The 22,049-nt window shown below is 40.3% G+C and overlaps 3 protein-coding genes across 3 annotated transcripts; 1 reads left to right on the forward strand and 2 right to left on the reverse strand.

The window, feature by feature from the left end:
- Nucleotides 1-4,399: 4,399 nt before the first annotated feature.
- LOC137877383 (alpha-2A adrenergic receptor-like) lies at nucleotides 4,400-6,318 on the reverse strand. Its single transcript, XM_068717268.1, has 2 exons — nucleotides 6,288-6,318; nucleotides 4,400-6,092 (listed from the first exon to the last, which is right to left on the reverse strand). Exon 2 carries the CDS (start codon nucleotides 5,913-5,915, stop codon nucleotides 4,722-4,724), a length of 1,194 nt encoding a protein of 397 aa, XP_068573369.1. The 5' UTR covers nucleotides 5,916-6,092; nucleotides 6,288-6,318; the 3' UTR covers nucleotides 4,400-4,721.
- Nucleotides 6,319-9,206: 2,888 nt separating this feature from the next.
- smndc1 (survival motor neuron domain containing 1) lies at nucleotides 9,207-13,074 on the forward strand. Its single transcript, XM_068720892.1, has 6 exons — nucleotides 9,207-9,336; nucleotides 9,678-9,797; nucleotides 10,893-11,035; nucleotides 11,412-11,567; nucleotides 11,983-12,136; nucleotides 12,474-13,074. The coding sequence occupies exons 2-6, from the start codon at nucleotides 9,678-9,680 to the stop codon at nucleotides 12,609-12,611; spliced, it is 711 nt and encodes a 236-aa protein (XP_068576993.1). The 5' UTR covers nucleotides 9,207-9,336; the 3' UTR covers nucleotides 12,612-13,074.
- Nucleotides 13,075-13,414: 340 nt separating this feature from the next.
- LOC137879902 (max-interacting protein 1-like) lies at nucleotides 13,415-20,475 on the reverse strand. The gene is made up of 6 exons (XM_068720879.1): nucleotides 20,127-20,475; nucleotides 18,929-19,031; nucleotides 18,660-18,689; nucleotides 17,114-17,228; nucleotides 15,500-15,671; nucleotides 13,415-15,384 (listed from the first exon to the last, which is right to left on the reverse strand). Exons 1-6 carry the CDS (start codon nucleotides 20,353-20,355, stop codon nucleotides 15,221-15,223), a joined length of 813 nt encoding a protein of 270 aa, XP_068576980.1. The 5' UTR covers nucleotides 20,356-20,475; the 3' UTR covers nucleotides 13,415-15,220.
- Between the last annotated feature and the right edge of the window lie 1,574 nt (nucleotides 20,476-22,049).

Consider the following 22,049-nt stretch of genomic DNA (forward strand, 5'->3'; position numbering starts at 1 on the left):
GTGCACAAACAAATGCTGCACACTGTAGCTGTTAATCAAATCAAACGTCTCAAAGTGTGAAAACTAGCTAGCTAGATTAGCTAACTGTTAGCAACACAATAGGGAGCTATGGGCTAAGAGGATTGGTAGCGCTATAACAATCTAATAAATATACATTTTATACAAATTAGGCTATTCGTGCATTGTTAATCACATTGCAATATCATCAATTAAAGTATTATTTTGCCCACAGGGCTTTTCTCTAAACAAAAATTTTGTCAACAAACCGAAACTTAGCTAGCTAACCCCACATACATAGTTACGATACTAAGTTCAGTTGTTGCAAGCAATATCTTAAACAAAATGAACTGCTTGCAATACATTTAAACATGTCTGATGTTTACATTTTCAGAGTTTGAACAGATCTACATAGCACTTTCTGCATTTCTAAGGAAAGGGAACCCTGTCAACATACATCACCCGGAAAGTGACCGCACGAGGCGCCATCTGCTGACAGTAGAGGTAACTGCGACCAAACACTCATCTGTATCCACTACATTAACTGGCATTACTAAAATATGGCAGTGTGGTAGTTGGTTAATCCTACATATGTGAAATAGAAGGAATCATTTACTATTCAAACCATAAAATTAAATTGAAAATATTATTTTTAACATGATATTTAAGCCTGAGCACAATCCAAAAAAAAATCAGTGTATTCTCTTGCTTAGATTGTCTTTTATTCATGTTGGTTAGTTTTAGGAATGTAGTCATACACAATTGATTACGTTTGTCTTTTAATCTTTTATTTACAAACATATATGGTATATTATCTTGCCTTAGAAATTGATATTATCTGCATATAGCCTATGCAGAAAATAGTTTGTAGCCGTTACTGACACCCTTAGAAATCCTTGTTGCTGCTAGTAATAACCTCAGATATTGATTCCACTCCATCTGCATGATGTGGTCATGTAATGATTTCATTTCAAACGGCAATCATGTTTTATGATTCATGATTCATCTACGACAGTAGTCGGTATAGACTTGCCTTGTTGCCTGAGAACCTGCCAAAAAGAGGCAGAACAGACAATGTTGACACCCTTGAAGTGGTTGACAGTGTTGCAGCTGGCTCTTTCTGTGTGTAGGTGTTTGTTAACTGACAGCATACTGATGGATGAGTTCTTGTCCACAACAGCTGGCTGGTGAGGACAGATAAAGTACAATCACAGTAAACTTTATCAGGAGTTGGTGTTTACTCTGTGTGCGTGTGTAGCTGACATCATCGTCGTGGGCGGGGCAGGGCTGCTGTGCAGAATCTTGTGCATGAGGAGGAGAGTGGGCCAGACTGGAATTGGATACGATCGATAGCACAGACAGAACAAGATGGCTAAGGAAGACTTATGGTGTCCGGAGCAGGAGATTTGCCAGTGCTTAATGTGGTATCGATGAAGATTTGCTGCAGAGCATATAAAGCATTGCTGTAGATGGTGCATGGAGCTTCACAGGGGCACAGTATTTGTACTTTTGATGGTGTTGAGCATGAAGAATCAGCGTTTTCTAACTCTTTCCAATTTGTATTCGATTTTAACTCGCTGTGTCATATTGCTAGAGTTATTGTCTCTCAAGACAAATTAGTAATACCCATTTTTAAAGGCTCAGCCTTTAACTTTTTCATCCCATTGCTCTTGTCTTCTCTCTCTTTCTCTCTCTTTCCTGTGGCTCTCTCAACTCCCAGAGAGGTCCTCGTTCCCCTGGGGTCTTCTCGAGCCCCTTCCAGACATGCATGTTTTGCTTTTTTGATGAGCTAAGAAAAATGTAAGCTGAAGCTAACTTTTTATATCCTAAATAGTCATAACAACATTCCCTTTCTTCAGCACTGGAAAAGCGAAATTCAGAAAATACCAATACTTTCAGTTTTCATCTTCTGCATACAACTATAAATATTCTAAATAAATACTTTAAACACATTCAAAAACTATGGCTTAGAACAAGACACTTTCTGTTGAGTAAAAAGTAGATGCAATGCTGAGCAGCGTAGAGAAAGTAACGGGGATCGCATGAGGCATATTAAACAAGATCGTTCTGCTGCTTACATCCCTCACAACATCATTTGATTATCTCACATCCTTATCAATTCAAGAGGGAGGGAGTAATGTATGCCCCAGCGTGCATGATGCAATGATGCATTGTGCTCAATCCATAAAGAATGACCTGACATTCAATTAAAAACACTCTATTCATCACTAGCTATGGTTTAAAGTTGTTAGGATGGTCTTGATGCCTCTGTCTGACTCTGTGGAATCCTCGCTTGACAATCTCTGTGTCTGGGACGCGATCGCTTCTCTTTGGTCTTTAATCCGCCAGCCTGTTTAAGAGACATGACTAGCAGCTTTAAGAAGCACTTATTGAGCTGAGGGCGGGAGGAATAAGGACGAAATAAAAGAAAGAAATTGAGAAGACTGACTGGGGATCTGTGTGAAAGTTGTGGGAACGCCTGCCAGAAGCAGCTTATAAAGCATAGTTTTATAAGCCCTGGTGTCACAAGCATGAATTGTGATGTTCTGAAGTGGCTCTTTAGAGGGGGAAATAAATCATTCTGGGCAGACTGCGAGAGTGGACGTGTGTGTGTGACGCTGGGAATAGTAACAGTGACCAACTTGTAACCAACCATAATTTATAGAGATGTGAGTGAGGCGTAGAAGATTGAAAACTGATCACGAGATACTGCCGCGTCAACTCTGAGGATTCCATTGTTTCATTATTCTTTCTGGACAAGGACTGTAATTATTATTATTTTGGCATTTAATCTTTATTGCTTGGACATTGCCTCAACATTTACTGTATGCGTCCTGCTGCTCAAGCATAACAACAGACTTTATTATAGTTGTCATTTGAATTAAAGGTTGCACTTTAATCTTCAAAGACACATTGATCAGGGCCAAGAAAAGATATTCTGTGGACTGTTTAGCAAATATTTTAAGGGACTAAATGTTACATAATGTGGATTGCTCAGTATTAGCTGCTTCTGTTAGAACTATAATAATTAATTTGAGTTTGTTTATTTCCAGAGCTTCTCCACCGTCCAGTCCAAACATAATGACACCAATGCCTCATATTGATTGAACAACTTTGCCAAAACAGCTTTATCTTGCATTACGTTGTCATTGCCAAAAAAGCCTCAAATACCAATGTTTTCTGATATTTCTCGTGTCAGATCGTTCGTGGGAACTTTAGCAGCAATACAGTAGGTCTTTGGTTTACCATTTGTGGTAAGTAAGATATGTTGTATTTTAAGACTCTCAGACGTGGTTGGACCCAAACATGTGTACCACAGGAATCTCAAAACACCCGAGTCCCAGAGAGCAAGTCATGGGAATCTCTGTGCTATTTACTGTATATACATGAGAGGTGGTTGGTAGACATGTTTGCTAAGTTAAAGCCATTACGGATGGCGCATTTACACAATTTCAGCTTCACAGACTGATAGGGGTCCAAAAGTCTATTTGTTGAAGAAAAGTTGATATAAAAAGGCCATAGTGCTGTTAACAGCGTGCTAAAAAAAGCAGAAGAGATGGGGAATGCTGATATCGGACCATGTATAGGAGAACACCACATTTATAAGCTTGTGTGGATGTTAATTAACCTCGCAGTGTAATTTGCAGCAGCCACTCATATCTCTATAGCTGACTGTTTTTTGTTTGACTCCAGGGGATGATTTAATGATATCCTGATATGAAGGCCTATAATTCATGATAAACTCCATTCAATATTGTTGTGCCACTTGTACCCCCCAGGCGTAATCTTCTTGTCCTAATAATTGTCACGTTCTCGTGCTTGTTATGAGTGAAGGAGATTGTTGGTAATACGGGGATAATATCTTTTTGAGTACAATTTGCTTTCATGTGCTCTTGCTATTGTTTGTACTGTTGTACAAAGATGAATAGTGTTTTTTTCTTTGGCAATACTGTAGCATTTACAATCATCTACGTTTCTAAATCTGTCTTTCCTTTCATTATGTCCAATTATCGAGAGAGAGAGAGAGAGGCCTACTTTTCAAATAATAGGCATCATTTTGGCATTTCATTCCTCTCGCAGGATAATTACTGTCATGAGCACATGATTGAGTTTTCAGTCATAATAAAATCATTGGCCATGTTCGTTTACAAACTATTGACATTTCAGTGGATCGCAGTATAATATGTGTTGCACTACAATGTGGTCTGCTAATTGGAAAAGTTGATAAATGAAGTTAGATAGTAGTGATATGAGCGCCAGTAGTCTGCCTCTATGTTACAGACATTATTATTTTCACTCACAGTTTCACAGTCCACTTTCATGTTATGTCTAAATCAGTCTTCAAAGCCTTTTAAAGTTTAATACGACAAGTACCCAAATCATGAGAGATGATATCTGGTAGTTGACTGATACATTTAAGTGCTGTTACAAATGAATACATGCGCGTAGAAAATGTATCATCCATGTTGTCACAGTGTAATACTAGCTGTAAAACAAACTGCACATTAAATCGTTGTTGCATGATTTACTGTTACAAGGATCCACTGATGTGGAAGCACACTAAATGTTAAAACACTAAAGCAAAACATGCTACATTTCACATTTTTCAAATATTGTATAAATACCTTTTAATGTCTTTTTCTTGTTATATTTACACTGCTGATAGGAGTCTTAACATAGATGGGCAAAATGCTGTTTTTGAAATGTATACATTAAAATCTTATTCATAAACCTCTTCTGTCCCTTTTACAAAGGACCTTTTTAAAAGACCTCCTGAAGTCAATATTGAATATAGTGTATATCACAGGATTCAGTGAGCTATTGCAGTAACCGAACCAGAAAAACATTTTGAACAATGTCTCCGGGACGCAGCAGGTGTCACACACAGCGGTGAGCGTGTACGTGAAGAAAAAGGGGAACCAGCAAAGAACAAACACTCCCATGACCACAGCCAGAACAAATGTGAAGCGCCTCTCTCTGTACTGCCTTCCTCTCCACTTGCTCACTCTCACACAGGGCTGTGGAGAGGCTTCTCCGGGCTTCTCCTGAGCCACTTTGGTTGTTCGTAAACCCCTCTTCTTCTTCAGGGAACAAAGGACGGTTTCATTCCCATCGGACGAGGAGGGCTCTTCCTCCACATCTAGCCCATTGATCTCTCCACCGTCCGCCTCTCCCACCTCCCTCCCTCCTCTGTCTTTTCTTTCCAGAGGGTCTAAGCCACACTTCTTGTCTCCTTGATTGTGACATTCTCTCTGCCTTTCACCTGGCTGGGCTCTTGTTCTTTTCTTGGCAATCTGGTATATTCGAACGTACACCATAATCATGATGACGCAGGGTGCAAAGAAAGAGGCAGTGCTGGAGAAGATGATGTACCATTTCTCCTCATTGATTTTACATTTCGGGCTGTCTTCTTTACCCTCGTCCTTCTTCATCGTGATGAGCGGAGGGAATGAAATGATCGCCGCCAGTACCCAAACTATGAACACTGTGCATTTAATCCTGCGCGGCGTCCTCCTCAGGTTGTACTCGATTGCTTGAGAGACGGACCAGTATCGGTCCAGGCTGATGGCGCACAGGTGAACGATGGATGAGGTGCAGAAGAGCACATCCAAAGCCAGGTAGATTTCGCACCACACTTTACCAAAGTACCAGGAACCCATCAGTTCGTTCGCCAAAGAGAACGGCATCACTAAGGTGGCGACCAGGATGTCTGCGCATGCCAAAGAGACTAAAAACAAGTTCTGCGGTGCTCTCAGGGCTCGGCTTGTGATCACAGCAATAACTACCATCACATTTCCAAACACAGTGAGGAGGATGAGTATACCCACGAGGATTGTTAAAGGCACAGAGGTCTGCACAGTATAAAGGCGGCTGCCAGGCAAGGTCTCATTTCCGCTGGTGAAGTTAAGACAACCCATCAGTATGAGTTGTGGTGTCGATGATTGTGTCCGACCAGCGCTCTTCTAGGAGGTTTGGAAGCTGTGCTTGCCAACAGTCTATTAATTTCACCCATTCAGGAACACAGCATTAGAGAGTGGAGTCTTTTCATTCTGCCCACTGGAAGATTTTGTTGAAGAAATCTGTGCTTCTGTCCTCTTTGTCAGTCAGAAAATAGACAACAGAGAAGAATGAGAAATGTGTTTTCATATCAAAAAGACAAATATATATATATAGAAATAAATAAAGGGAAATTGGTTTTATTCCCAGTTCCCCACATGAGATTATTTTTATGATATGACTATTCTTATAAATAACATTTTAGGATAAAAACTTTCATAAAACAGACTTACATTGCAGGTAGTGCTGGCTCAGGGAGATCGTGTCATCTGTTGTGGCTGAAGTGGAGAGTACGTTGTTTTATATGGGCTTGATCTGACGCTGAGGATGTGTGATGCTGACTCCTCTTCAGTGAGATCAGTGATGGGCGGAGTTCATCCGCTGCTGGAGATTTAAAAAGCAATTTTGTGTTGCTCTCAGACACTGAAACCACAGGCTGATTATGACATTAACAGTACTTTTGATTTATAGATGTAATATCTGTAGTTTATTAAATTACAATGGATTAGGAGTACACTCTTTATCGTTTTGCAGTTCTACTTTATGAGCAAAATGTTCAGATATATCCTGAAAGAAAAACAGCTTGAAATTATACCTGCAGCTATAGAGAGGATTGGAGCAATGTACTAAAGAGATCAATCACTAGTAGTGAGAGAGTAAGAGCAGCGCATTTACTGGAATAAAGTTTTCAGCTCCACATAATTTGTTTTACCAATATCAAAGTAGAATAAATCTAGATTTAATTTATTTGCAATGCTGAATGTGTGCCAGATTATAGGATACACTAAGGATTTGAATGCATGCCAATGAGCATGCAGTGCTAATTATCTACTTTAGGATTGTTAAGTAATTATATTTAGACAGACACATCAGGACACATGTTTTACTATAATGACTTAATGATATTTATTCATTAGGAGTATTATAAGGGTATCTATAAAGCGATATATTCGAGTTTTAGTGTCCTGAGGTTTCTCTATGCTACACCCTAGTCATCTGACATCCATACTAAAGTACAAAGTATTGTATGATTTGTTTTGGCACAGCTTCACTACAACATGCGTTGTTTTAAAAGCGAAGCGGAAGGATTTATAGCAGCATGATCCATGGGAGTGGCTCCCAACCTAAATTTCTCTCTCTATATATATGATAATATATATATATATATATATATACAGTTGTGGTCAAAAGTTTACATACACTTGTAAAGAACATAATGTCATGGCTCTCTTGAGTTTCCAGTTATTTCTACAACTCTGATTTTTCTCTGATAGAGTGATTGGAACAGATACTTCTTTGTCACAAAAAACATTCATGAAGTTTGGTTCTTTCATGACTTTATTATGGGTTAACAGAAAAAGTGATCAAATCTGCTGGGTCAAAAATATACATACAGCAGTGCTAATATTTGGTTACATGTCCCTTGGCCATTTTCACTTCAATTAGGCGCTTTTGGTAGCCATCCACAAGCTTCTGGCAAGCTTCTCGTTGAATCTTTGACCACTCCTCTTGACAGAATTGGTGCAGTTCAGTTAAATTTGATGGCTTTCTGACATGGACTTGTTTCTTCAGCATTGTCCACATGTTCTCAATGGGATTTTAAGTCAGGACTTTGGGAAGGCCATTCTAAAACCCTAATTCTAGCCTGATTTAGCCATTCCATTACCACTTTTGATGTGTGTTTGGGGTCATTGTCCTGTTGGAACACCCAACTGCGCCCAAGACCCAACCTTCGGGCTGATGATTTTAGGTTATCTTGAAGAATTTGAAGGTAATCCTCCTTCTTCATTATCCCATTTACTCTCTGTAAAGCACCAGTTCCATTGGCAGCAAAACAGCCCCACAGCATAATACTACCACCACCGTGCTTGACGGTAGGCATGGTGTTCTTAGGGTTAAAGGCCTCATCTTTTCTCCTCCAAACATATTGCTGGGCATTGTGGCCAAACAGCTTGATTTTTGTTTCGTCTGACCACAGAACTTTCCTCCAGAAGGTCTTATCTTTGTCCATGTGATCAGCAGCAAACTTCAGTCGAGCCTTAAGGTGCCGCTTTTGGAGCAAGGGCTTCCTTCTTGCACGGCAGCCTCTCAGTCCATGGAGATGCAAAACACGCTTGACTGTGGACACTGACACCTGTGTTCCAGCAGCTTCTAATTCTTGGCAGATCTGCTTTTTGGTGGTTCTTGGTTGACTCTTCACCCTCCTGACCAATTTTCTCTCAGCAGCAGGTGATAGCTTGCGTTTTCTTCCTGATCGTGGCAGTGACAAAACAGTGCCATGCACTTTATACTTACAAACAATTGTTTGCACTGTTGCTCTTGGGACCTGCAGCTGCTTTGAAATGGCTCCAAGTGACTTTCCTGACTTGTTCAAGTCAATGATTCGCTTTTTCAGATCCATGCTGAGCTCCTTTGACTTTCCCATTGTAGCGTTTGTGGGCGTTTGTATCCAATGAGCCCTATTTAAATGGCCTCAGAGAAGTCACCGGCTGTAGTCACTCATAATCACTCACAAGAAGTTAAGAGGCCATGCTATGAAGCTCATTTCATTGACACAACTTTCTAAGTCACCAAAATTGCTAATTCATGTTGCTGTATGTATATTTTTGACCCAGCAGATTTTGTCACTTTTTCTGTTAACCCATAATAAAGTCATGAAAGAACCAAACTTCATGAATGTTTTTTGTGACAAAGAAGTATCTGTTCCAATCACTCTATCAGAGAAAAATCAGAGTTGTAGAAATAACTGGAAACTCAAGAGAGCCATGACATTATGTTCTTTACGAGTGTATGTAAACTTTTGACCACAACTGTATATATATATATATATATATATATATATATATATATATAATATTTGTATATTATATACATGTTCATATATGCATATATATATATATATATATATATATATATATATATAATATTTGTATATTATATACATGTTCATATATATATATATATATATATATATATATATATATATATATATATATCTCATACTTCCATGTTATAGCTAGTACATACCAGTTTTGGAAAATGAACAGAAAACAGAAGCTACTGTGCATCCATGGTGCCGCTGGGGGCGCTAACGTGCCGCTCTTGACTTCATCTGATCTCGCTTGTTATCGCGAGAACATCTATCTTGGACTTCCGATTGGATATTTGTGTACGGGAGGAAGGAACGCGCACTGTTGTTCTTTTCAGCTGTCGGTTTGGCAAATCGTCGACTTGAGAATTGGATGCCTGCTGTATTTAACGGTCAAGAGCATTTATACTGAGGTAAGGTTCACACCGACCCCCTTTAGTGTTTGTGTTGTTGCTAGCGTTAACGTTAGCCGTCATACGTAAGATTCCCGTCGACGTAAGAGGCCGAGGGATGTTGCTAACCTTAGCGTTAGGCTAACGTGAATGTTGTGAAATAGTGTTATATCATGTTTTTCCTTTAATCTTAGATTTTAGAACCCAAGGTTTCACTCATTTCGCATGTAATATACTACACAAGCAATTTGTGTGATTATATGATTGCTAATTTAAGATTTAATGTGTTTAACTTTAGCTTCTCGGACGTGCTAATGCAGCTAAGTTGACCCATCGTTCTCTTCTTTTTTGTCAACACACAGATGTCGGACGACTTGGTGAAACAGTTGAGCAGCTACAAAGCCCAGCTACAGCAAGTAGAAGTCGCTTTATCTACCGACCAGGAAAATGAAGACCTCCTTAAACTCCAGAAAGACTTACAGGTTCGTATGAATGCGATGAAGCGTGTTTGTCAATGCTGGCTTCGTATAGAAGGACATAAAGGCTCTACTACTTTTAGTTTTATAAGCAACTGATCATCTGATCGTTGCTTTTAACCACGACTGAACCCAGTGATGACAATTAAATACCTCTAGGGACAAGGACAACGATGCTTTACTTATAGTAGTGGAAAATAGATGCTAGTATAAGTCTTATTAAATATATAAAAAAGCACTAATGACCAACAGTAAAGTAAGAAACAAACGTCTGTGTAAAAGTTGAGTGTTCTGTAAGAAACAATACTAATAGTGCAAAGAAATAAGTACTGAATGGATATAATTAAATTGGCCAGTTATGTACATGTAAAGATGACTATACATGACATGCAGGATTTATAGAAGAGAAAAGATTATCCTTTATTAGTCCTACAGCGAGAAAAATGTAGTATTACAGCAGCAACGGGTATAGTGCAACAACATGAGGTATCATTTATTAAAAAAACAACACATTTATAATAAATAAGTAAACTCTAAAACTAAAATAAGACATCATCTGACAAAATGGAGTTCACATTATTGCACATATGACATTTTGATATTGCACAGAATATTGATATTGCACAGTAGAATATATTGATAGTGATAGTGATAGATGCTATATACATATTGAAACTATTTGTTAATTTAAAAACTGTAAAATTAAAAAAGCAGCTTTCAATATTCAAATCCTTAAGACCTCTTTTTGCATTCTTGCTGGATAACGTTCTAGTATTGTAAAATATATTCTTACTTTTTTAAGAACAGGTCGTCACAAACAAGCAAATGTGATTTTAACACATTTTTTAAATTTGTATTTAGAGTTTTAAAGCGTTATGTTGGTATTGACATGGTGTATTATAAGCATCTTATCTGTCTAGAATGCTAACCCTAAATAGTGAGACATGCCGTAAGGGCTCCCCACTGTGCTTTATTTAAGGAAAGCGAAAACACTGGAAATGCCTCATTCTCGCCTCTTACCATCGTCACTTTTGCAAACTTTCACAGAGGGGGAAACTTGCCTACGCTTTCCGTGACCGTTTGATTGCATTTCTTCTACAGGAAGTCATTGACTTGACGAAAGACCTCCTGACCTCACAGCCCACTGAAAGTTCTTCTAGTACCAACGGCTCAGAGCCTGTACCCCCAAAGCATGGCTGGAAAGTGGGGGACAGCTGTATGGCTGTTTGGAATCAGGACGGACAGTGAGTATCACCAGCCCCTTCTGATGAAAATAATATATGCAATTGCATGTAATAGCACAACCGTTTGAGTTCATTTTAATTTAAATAGTGGTTTAATGGATGATGTTCTGTCCACCCATTGTATTTGTTCATCTTTGGTTATTAAGACAAGCAGCTGTATGTTTGACTTTAAGGGGGGGCAAAAGTCAGAAATGTCTGTACCTGTGGTACATTGTTATAGAAAGAATATCCAATAGAAATAATATCCAATAGTCGTATATGTTGCACAGTTTCATTCATCATTAGTATTATATATATTGGTTGAAACATTGCTTGTTAAGTAGAGCTTGAGTATTTGGCTCATACTCACCTGCTTACAGACGTGATTCTTTGGCAGGGTGTATGAGGCTGAGATTGAGGAGATAGACCGGGAGAACGGCACTGCAGCCGTTACCTTCGCCGGGTACGGGAACGCTGAAGTGATTCCTCTGCAGAACCTCAAAGCAGTAGAGGAGGGGAAACGTTCCAACGAGGACGGGAAGCCAAAATCAAGGTATGAACACACAAAAACGTGTGTCTGTCACTCACTTAATGTGTGTACACATAAACCGTTGCTTTCGTCCTGCTTATTAACAATGTACGGGAAATATTGGGATTCCTATGGACAAACAAACCATCTCCAGGCCTGGATTAAATATGTCACATGCTGGTTTTTGATTGGATATTTTAACAGGAAATATTGTTGTGATTCTGGAGACATCTCTTTAACTATCCACCAATGTTCTAGCTTTATTAATCATTGCTGGTTGAAAATTACATCTTTCCCTTAGAACCCCAAATATACATTTAGTGAAGCAACATCAACATCAAATGTTATTTTTTCATATTTAATATATCATGTTTGTCATTGTATTTGTACATCATAGAAATGATTTGTATACGTTTCTCTTCCTTGTCTGTCTTTCTAGGAAAGAGCAGATAGCAGAGCAGAGAGAGTACAAGAAGAAGAAAGCCCAGAAGAAGGTACAGAGGATGAAGGAGTTGGAGACGGAGAGGGAGGAGCAAAAGTCAAAGTGGCAACAGTTCAACAACAAAGCCTACTCGAAGAACAAGAAAGGACAGGTACTTCTTTTTAAATATGTTTTTTCATTGAGGCTTGAATTTATTAGAGAGTGATGGATAACCCATGATGCAGTGGGGCAATTGTGGACAATTGTTATTTACTGTAGATGTCTCCTTCCTTTTGCTGTCTGATATCAACATTTTGTAAAGTGTAAATTTCCACAATAACATGAATATATGTATATGAAAATCAGAAATTTGGCAGATTTCGGAGGATTTGAGATGTTTCACCTACTAGCTTAGCTTAGTGTGTGTGTATTGTAATAGTTATTCAATAATCCATTCTTTATATATTTTGAATCAATAATGAAAAACTGTTTGTTTTTTTTCTGTCTAGGTAAAGAGGAGCATATTTGCATCTCCAGAAAGCGTCAATGGAAAGGTGGGAGTGGGAACATGTGGTATTGCAGACAAGCCAATGACTCAGTACCACGACACGTCAAAATACAACGTCAGACATCTAATGCCACAATGACATGCTCTGTTCTGTGTATAATAACCCGCCGTGTACAACCTGTGTCGGTGCATTTCCATTGTGTTTCTACAAGATTTATGTTTCCCAGGTAAAGAATGGAATTGCTTGCGCGCCATTGTTTGAAATATTGATGTAGTTTTCTTATATATTATGTAGGTACAAAAACAAAAGAAATCCAAACAGGGGTTGGAACACGGTCACTAGTTACGCAACAAAAGGCAGTGGCGGTGTTGTAGGAAAGCCGTAGAGTTTGATGTTTGTGTCCAGGTTTCACTGAGGCCAAATACCTGCTAAGAGGAGTCTAAATATACACCTGCAGATTTGGTTTGTAAATTTGAAGTTGGTTTTTAAACACTGACCCGTTGTTGGAGTCTGAATGTCAATAACGGTGTTGATTTGACATGGCTGAATTTACGTTTTAATATGTGTATATAACAGTGAAATAAACATTGTTTTGTTTTCATTTTTTTTTTTTAGATTATTGCTTCTAACTCATTTTGACTGTTACATGATACGTTCATTGTTGCTCCGTCAGGTCCTGTAGGTGGCAGTAAAGACTTGTAGCAATGTAAATGAATCTAGTAGCATTTTGCAGCTGTTGCGACCCTCTTTCCCCACATACGTCTCAAGAGTTTATTAGTTTGACATGTTGGACTGTAGTTCAGGAGGCTTCATGAACAGTGTTGCTACTGACGTGATTCATTTATGTGATACACGTCAGTCTAATACAAGACAACCAAGTGGAAAATTTGACTCTTGATGGTAGGTGTTCCAAAAAAAGACAGCATTACTTATGCTTGGGCGGTAGAGGTTTATTACGATTTCAGGGACAGTTTTCAGGAACTGTAACAGAGTACTAGCAGGGGACCAGCAGCATGTTTTGCAAAAAAGTCACCTTGGATGGCTGATTGAAGCACAAGAGAAAACATTCTGGGGCGTGCTTTGACATACTTCCTTAACAAAAGTCTTTTTCATAGTGCATTTTATAGATTCCCAAACAGGTTTGGGGGGGGACTGGGGAACCTGTAACAAGGAACTTTGTGCAAGAGACATATACCCATGTTAAGACACAATTTGGTGGTGATCTCCTTAGGACTTGGACCAGAAAAATGCATTTGAATGGTCATATTGAAATGTCTTATTTGGTTTCATGGATTCTTAACAGGTCAGCAGTGCAATTCTGTGTCCAAAATACATATAATCATTAATGGGAAGTTTCCAAATGTCAAGGATTTGAACTGCGTTCTTTGTATGCTACAATACATAAACGATACAGTATTAAACATTGAAGTATAAATCAAAATCGGTATTCTGTAGTGTTTATGTTGTTCATGCTACAGACATTTTTTAAAGACTTGTCAATCCAAAGCACATTACAACATGATAGCTACATTCAACACACATGCACCATAGCTTTTTTCTTTAAATCAATTACAATCATATTTCCTACTGAATATTAAAATTGATGCCACTACCGGGGCAAGTGGTAAACTAGCAAACTGCAATTTGGTGTCGGACGGACAGAATAGTGTGCTGAACACAGCCAACATTACAGTTGTGATGAAAGTAGACGCTTTATTGCTTTCAGCCTTGTGCTTGGACAAGTGCGGGATAGCTTGTTACTGTCATATGGGAAAAGAATTTGCGCCACAGTGTAAAAGACAAAACCTTAAATAATACATTTAAACCTTCAGCACTGCAAATGCTTCAGTTGGGGTTAAATTTCATGTCAAGTAACGTCAACTATTTTTTTTTTTTATTGTGAAGAAAACTAACTTCTTTCAAGCATGACCAAATACTTAGCTACAGTTAAATTAAATATACCAAAAATAAATATAAACTATAACTATAATCATATGCGAAATACATTAGAATAACGAGGGTGGACTGACTGTGTTTCAGTCAAGAGAAGGGACGCCACATGGATCGGTGATTGGTGTGATGGGTGTGGGTCTTAAAGCAGAGGGTCTACGAGTGTGATGAACATTTTGGAATGCAGACATCGTAGCCCTTGGCCACTGGCTTGTACACTGTCAAGAAGTGCCATCTGGATTATATTATCCAGAGAAAAAAGGGCAATGTTATTACAAGGCAAATGGAGCAAACGTTCACAATGGTGAGCTTCTAGCTGGTATTGGGGGTTTTTAGGGTTTTTGCTGGTTTCAGAGGATGAACTTGACTAAAGGTAGAGTTCCCCCTTCAGTGTTGGACACTGATGCGTGGGTTCCTCTACAGGGTCAGTATTGAGTGCAGGTATGGTTGATTCAAGCTGGTAATGGGTGAAGGGACATTCAGGTGATTGGTTAAGTCAACTCTGAAAATGAAGAAGTATATTGCCAGAGAAGTTAAATTTGAGGCTGTTGTGTAAGATGTTTCAGACTGTAGAGGAGCCCCTTGGCTTTTGGAAGGAGACATTTTAGTGTTGAACTTAAGGCTGGTTTTGAGGGGGGGGGGTAGACATTTTGTTTGTCAGGTAAAGGTGGGATTGAGGCTGGTTCTTCTCATGAAGGCAGTTAACCTAAACTGCAAAGGGACAATGGGAGCTTTCGGCTGGTACTGGTGAGAGCCATAGAGGACTGCAGCTGGAGTAAACATAATAGGCTGGTGCTTCAAGTGGAGAAGGCCAGTTTTAGACTGCATGTGGAGTAGCCCTCATCACTGGCGGAGCTCTGCCGGCTGCTGATGTCATCCAGGTCACTTACACCACTGGTGCTTACACTGTCCATTTCTCCATGGGAGAACTCAGTGCTTTCGACATCAACTTCAATCTCCTCTGCACAAAAACAAATGAATACAGATTCATTTTTCTGGGTCGTGCAAGTCTAAATATTAGAAATTGTGCCTGCCTTAGTGTATATGGGGATGAAGGCTCTGATTGGGACACTGACCTCTGTCAGACTCTGAGCGGTCTGAGTCCATGTGGGAGCCCTGGCTGTCCGTACGGACCCGGTCCCGGTCTCCATGAGTCTGCAGCTGGGATAGCTGCCTCTGCAGGTGCCTCTGTTCCCTCTCCAAGGTCTCCAGCTGGTGCAGACTCCTCCGGTCCATCTCTTCAAGTTTCTAAATAAGAAACGCGAAAGAGTTAATTGTGCTGCCATGTGAAGATTATCGAGAGGATCGGTGTGTGTGTGTGTGTGTGTGCCACATTTGGTGTTTACGTGAGTTATGTAGCGTTGAATCACACCGCTATGAATGCAGCTCTCTAGATGTTCCTGGTGATTAACGTACTATATGCATGAGAGGATGGTGAACTTGTCTTGTGCGCAGTGAAGTGATGTTAATGTGTTAGTCGTCAAATGTGACGCCCCCTGTGCGCTCTCATGAAATATTCAACACACAAGGACTGCAACTTGCTGGTTGGATTCTAGAGGAATAGCTGGCATCTCTGTGTGAGGTTAATATAAGTAAAATATGACTAAATGCAAAAGGCAGAGTTGCTTCATGGGTATACAAATGAGCATAAATGTCATTGTGCCCTGCGTTTGTCAGATACGTTCATTCTTTGCCTTCTTAGCTCTAATTTATTTGTTCATTTCAAACAACACACAAACCGCTTACTTAAATATGTCTAACAAGCTAACAAATAACCAAAGTCCTGAAGAGGCACTACGAACATCTGTAATCCAATCACTTCACACCAATCATCACATCTGACCGTGCCATGAATACAAATCTGACGTATGCTACAATAGTGGCATATTAATAAGTACCAACATTTATATGCGAGCCAGTTGTTGAGCAAGATTTACGGCTGGTTAATGTACAGCTAGCTCTTCATGCTGCCAGCACCTGCTCCGCCATCTTACTCTCACAACACAAAAACACAACACAGCAGCATTCAGGGGCCACATGTCCTGGACTTTAAACGGGCAAGTCCAAAGTCAATAGTTGACATCATACAGTAGGTACTTTATCCTTTACCCCCCCCCCCCGCTGTAATAAACTCCCACACACTGTCCCACTGCAGCCCTCAATCATCCCTCAAAAGAATCGTATCTGGCTTAGACTGTAGCCATCAAGGGCTTGGATGCTTTGAGACCAATGGGCCACACTCAGTGGCCCATTCAGGCAGGCAGCTTTAACAGGACTGATCTGTTGCTCTTAAGGTTAATCAAGTCATTTCAAAGTTCAAGTGGATTTCAGGCTAAATAATTGAGCAGCATTTGTAGACGGATAGAGCTGCACTGTGTTCACGCTGGACGGACAGTTAAGTATCACCACAGCTTGTACCTTGACAAGAGTTAAGAGACTAAAATACAATGTAGTTCTAAAAATAAAATAAAAACCTGGATCAGTCCATTGACTAGTAAGGCTTTTGCAAACCGTCACTCTGGATTCACATTCGGACTCACATAGGAATCAAATGAGTGCTAGATGCCTCCCCTTGTACATCAAATGGGAACAGTATGTAAATACTTTTACGTTATTACCTTTAAGCACACAAATTTACAGAATTCAGCCCTTAATCCCACGGTGGTGCAATACTACCGGGGCTACCGCACCTTGATATGTGCTTTGGCCTTGTTCAGCAGTCCTAGTGTGGTGTGCCGACTGCATTCTGCTCCCAGAGGAATGAGGGACTTCAACCTCTCCAAACACAGGCGGAGATGTGCTCGTCTGTGGGATGGAGACGTAATCAAGACGGGTCATTTCTCTTCAGAGTAAGCATGCATAGAGTAATGTGCATTATACAACGATTATTCATGACACAATGATGGATTTCCAGCCTAATGTACGATTGTCCTCTGCACTGATTGTGATTAAGTCAGATTATAAAATTTCCTCCTTATCCAATTCGATCAGTGGAGTAAGAGTTAAGGCAAACCACTATTTGATCGGTGCTGATCTATTCTAATTCTGATCGGCTAGCATTAATCCATGTGTGATGAGCAATGTAACAGTCGAGATATATTTAGGCACTTGATTTATCTGTTTATCCATTTTGCTAATCAGCCACGCCATCTGACTCTTTTGCAATTACGTATGGATCTGTCTGGCCCCAGATTTAAAAGCTGCTGAGGTCAGCTTGTGCTGTTTCTGATCCACCGAGGCCTCTGGATGCAGACCAAATGCAGAAACTGGCAAAGGACACTCACTCTCCTTTCAAATAACGTAGTAAAATGTAGGTCAAGTTGTGATGTCAGCTCTTCTCTCTGCATTGGCCACCATTTTGTGATATAAAATAGCCTCAGTATGAAATAACCCTTGCTCTTGATTGAAGAGCAAGGGATGCAAGGGCATCTTCAAGAGTCTTGAAGATGCCATTCTTCCTCATCACTTAGTGCATCTCTCAAACCAAGACTTTCACACACATGGCTTGCTTTTGAGGATTAACCGGGCATTTAATTTTGGGATAAATATGTCCCGCTCAGGGCAGTGGCTGCCTTATCCTGTATCCATAGCATAGCATAGCATAGCATAGCAAAGCAAGCTGCTGTTAAATCTGCTGCTGAGACTGTGTCAGGAAGGAGCCCTGTTGTCTGGAAACAGATGTTTCCCATTTGCTGACTGGGGAAATGTCTGCGTGTCCTCCAGGAACAGTGCTGCTACATTACACCTCCCTTTTATTTGCCTTGCAAAATTGCACAATGCCGTCACACACAATAGGTGCATTTCCAAGTTTTATTTTCTGAAGTCCTGTGATGATAATAAGCTGATTTATAGGCCTGCAGTGCGTCTCATTTTGAAATGGTATGCACCAAGATATGCGAACATGGCAGAGTGGAGAAAGCTTGTGGTTTATCAGCTTGAAGCTCCATTTTGAGACAGCTGGCTCCTGAGATCGACTCCCCGTGTTCCTCATTGACTACAGGAGTTAAAAGGCTGCCTCTCCTTCTTCTGTATGATTTTTGCACGTCACTTGTTATGCATATATAACAATAGTTAATTGAAGAAAGATAGCAATGGAAATTTAAGATGACTACCCAGTCACAACATTTTCATTGTGTTCCTGTTTTCATGTCTCTTAATATCCCTGAGTGTAGTCTTCGCCTCTCAGTACTGACTGAACATGCATACAGATTACCTCTTTAATTTAGTTTTACTCACCTATTTTTTTCCAGTTCATTGTGTGCTGACCTGTTGAAATCATAAATATACAAACACAACTGTTATACAAGCCTTAATGATGCAAAATACAACATATTCTACAATCTATATGTACAAACCAAATAAAATTGTTGTAAAAACTAATGCTGCAATGGTGCCGTAATCGCGCTCTACCATCATGCTGATAAGTGATAATACAATGTTAATAAGGATTTCACTGTTGTTTATCAGGAAGTCTGTAAAATGTCTTTTGTAATCAACAAACCTACCTATTGTGAATATTGTCCAATTTCCTGTTCTTGAATTTACGCTGTTTCTGTTGGTGTGCAGTCTGGGTTGCAGGGAATGTTGACGCATAACCATGCTCACATTCTGGTAATGAAAAAGATCAAGAGGATTCAAAATATCATACCGTTTCTACAAATGTGCTGCAAGCGAAAGGCTTCACGAGGGCTTAGATTTGCATGATGGATGTGACCTTATTTGGCCTGAATTCCAAATTACATTTAAATGTGTGGCCAGTGGCAACACATCCCTGGAATTAAACTAAAATAAATACATCTCAGTGTAATAGAAAGACAAGCCTTCTTAAAAAATGTTAATATTAATACATGCATGCATTACGTTTTTATAACACACACTTCTGGTCTACTGTTCTTAGTGTGGCTCAAAAACTCCTACAGTTCCCATGAGCCCTCCTTCCCAGTAACATGCGACGTCAGACGTGAGCCCGCGTGTGATTGGCTGTCCCCCGTGACTCTTGCTCTGGGAACATGTGTGTCGACCAATGGGAACTTTACAATTTGTTCCATGTGGAAACCATGTGAACAACACATACAAGGAAGCAGCAGCTGCTTCTGCAAATGATAGGTGGGCTATGAATTGAAAATGTTTAGAAGAAAATAAACTGTAAATCACTGCTCGTGCACGCACGAGGGTCCTTGAATGTGATATCTTTGAGAGAAACCGATATGTAAATGATTAATGCGAGAAAAGGAGCTGCGATCGACTAAGATATAAAGATGAAATAGGAAATAGTCTCAAACATCATACATATCTAAGCAACATGAAATAACCCACATGCGCACATATGCAAGCATAGATTGTTTTATAATAAATGAATCGTGCCTACTCAGCAAAAGGCTCCTATGCTCGGCAAAAAAACAGTTTTAATGGGAGCAGAAGATAATTTAGCTGAAGGCTAAATATGCAATCAGTCTCTGGCGATGCAATTTATTGCTGAATTTAAAAAAAATGTAGACAATTACCCGACCTCCTTTCAATTGATGATATCTTAGAAGTGTAAAGTCGATAAAAGTAAAAAAAATTCAGTAGCAGGTGAAATATCATTGGCTGCTGTCGGGCCAGCTCATCTCTCCGCTGCGCGTCTTTTGTCGCCTTCGCCTCTATTGTTGTCTGCTCGGCGCATTACGTGTTAATATCCCCTGCTGCCCCGTGTTTACTTACTTCCGTTGCTCTTCTCGTTATTTTCTATGTAATGTGCGGCGTCGAGCAGCACTTGCACGTTCTTCATGAAAGTGCCGATTTGGTCCATTGCGGAACATTTGGAGTATAAAACGTCGCTGAGAGAATAGTCGGACAAGTCTCCGAAATCTTGCGGGTCCATGGACGCATCAGACTCCGACAGAACCTCTTCGGGTTTCAGCTCGCTGTGCTGTCGCATGTACTTTACCATTTTTACTTTCGGCTTTTTTTTGGGGGGTGGGGGGGGGGCTTTGACAAATAGGCAGCGGTTGAGTCGCTCTCCCTGTCCCGTCTGTGCACTGAGCCGATGACTGAACTGAACTAGGCTCGATGGAATTGCAGTCCTTAGCCTCAGCCACTTGCCCTACTTGGTGGATAATCCCTCCCACTAACGCATGCACATTGCATTCATTGTCAACCTTGCCCATAATAAATCCTCATTATCAATACTGCAGGAGAGTAACACATAACACACATAATGCCTGCTTCCATTTGTAACGACGCTGCTTTATGTCACTTGACATGAACCAAATAATTATGACCTATAAGAGCTGTCTCGCTTTTGCACGCAGACGCAGTTTTGTCTGAATGCATGTGAACAGACTTTAAAAACCTGGATATTGGAGACATAGGGAAAGGGTTGGAGTCTGATTTGGTACATTAAGGTGGTGTGTTCAGGTGCTTTCCCTTTGGTGTGAATGCCATATATTAATATGATTTCAGAGGCAGTTTGAGGTTATTTGTCTTAGATAATCCATTTGTTTCTTCCCTATTGTTTCTTGTTTTCCCCTCAGCTTCTCCAGCTGCATTGTTTAGTTCTCCAGGTCTAAAGCAATCTAAACTCACATAGAGATACGAAGTTAATAAACCAGTGAGATTATGGTTAATGTCTGGATGATCAGAGCCCATCTGCTGGGCTGCTTCTGTTCAACAGAATTTACCTGATAGGGAAATGAACCATACTTTCCTAATCTTTAAAGTTTTCTAAGATAACATTGAAGTGCGGTTTACTTCTAGCTTGATTTTCCACTTCTGTTGTCCCTTTTGACTGATTAAGAAGTCATTTTCTTCCCCGCACCATGAGGGACGGATGAGGACAGAGGGGAGAGGGCCTGTCTTTACGAGGCTAGCCATGCGTGCAGGGCTGTGTTGTGCCTCTGAGACAATGGGTGCAGATGGCTGGCCCGCTGCAGATGTGGCCAGGCTTGTAACGGACGCCTGTGAGAGAGAGAGCACACCCTCCCATGGAGTCTATTTCAGCTGCCTGGCCGGGCCGGATACACACAGACGGTCCTGATCTGAACAATGAAACAGAGACACTTTCTTGGCAAAAAACAAGCTGAATTTGTGGAAAGATGCAATATGAAATCCTAACAACTACAGGCCTGTTTATGGAATACTTTCTCTGCTAATATGCCCCCCCCCCCCCCCCAATTTGATTAAGGCTATTGTTACCCTAGCGTCTTCATAGCCCCTATGCAAATGTAAGAGTCAGAGATCATTGTGTCTGCTGCCACCCACGTGTCAAAAGGACAGATGAAGAGTCAGACACGGACCAGGAAAAGGCTCGTCTGTGCTGTGAGGCTCGTGTGCGAGCTGCACGCTGATAGCGGCCGCGTGGAAAGCTGACCCGCTGTAGGTTGGTGTAGAATGTGACCCCAACTGGAGTAATCTGAAAAGCCTGAGGATTACACCATTGGCTCGGCTGTCACAGAGGAGGCAAAGTCACACGGCTCTGGCGTGTGTGTGTGTGTGTGTGTGTGTGTGTGTGTTTATGAAAGAATGTGACAAACATCCCACACCGGTCTCACACGGCATGGAGTATAAGGCTTCTGGGATGTTGTTGAGAAAATAAATGTATGTATTGATCTGATGCTGTCATCTCACATGCTGGTGGTCTACAAG

Source organism: Cebidichthys violaceus, unplaced genomic scaffold (genome assembly GCF_023349555.1).
Source record: "Cebidichthys violaceus isolate CVI_PGR_0920_01 unplaced genomic scaffold, fCebVio1.0.p SCAF_10, whole genome shotgun sequence".
Taxonomy (NCBI): Eukaryota; Metazoa; Chordata; class Actinopteri; order Perciformes; family Stichaeidae; genus Cebidichthys; species Cebidichthys violaceus.

Coding starts and splice junctions, on each gene's coding strand:
- smndc1 (XM_068720892.1), top strand. CDS start 9,678: ATGTCGGACGACTTGGTGAAACAGTTGAGCAGCTACAAAGCCCAGCTA. Junction 9,798..10,892: donor AACTCCAGAAAGACTTACAG/GTTCGTATGAAT, acceptor TTTCTTCTACAG/GAAGTCATTGACTTGACGAA. Junction 12,137..12,473: donor CGAAGAACAAGAAAGGACAG/GTACTTCTTTTT, acceptor TTTTCTGTCTAG/GTAAAGAGGAGCATATTTGC.
- LOC137877383 (XM_068717268.1), bottom strand. CDS start 5,915: ATGGGTTGTCTTAACTTCACCAGCGGAAATGAGACCTTGCCTGGCAGC.
- LOC137879902 (XM_068720879.1), bottom strand. CDS start 20,355: ATGGTAAAGTACATGCGACAGCACAGCGAGCTGAAACCCGAAGAGGTT. Junction 18,690..18,928: donor TTGGACAATATTCACAATAG/GTAGGTTTGTTG, acceptor TGATTTCAACAG/GTCAGCACACAATGAACTGG. Junction 17,229..18,659: donor AATGAACTGGAAAAAAATAG/GTGAGTAAAACT, acceptor TCCATCCCACAG/ACGAGCACATCTCCGCCTGT.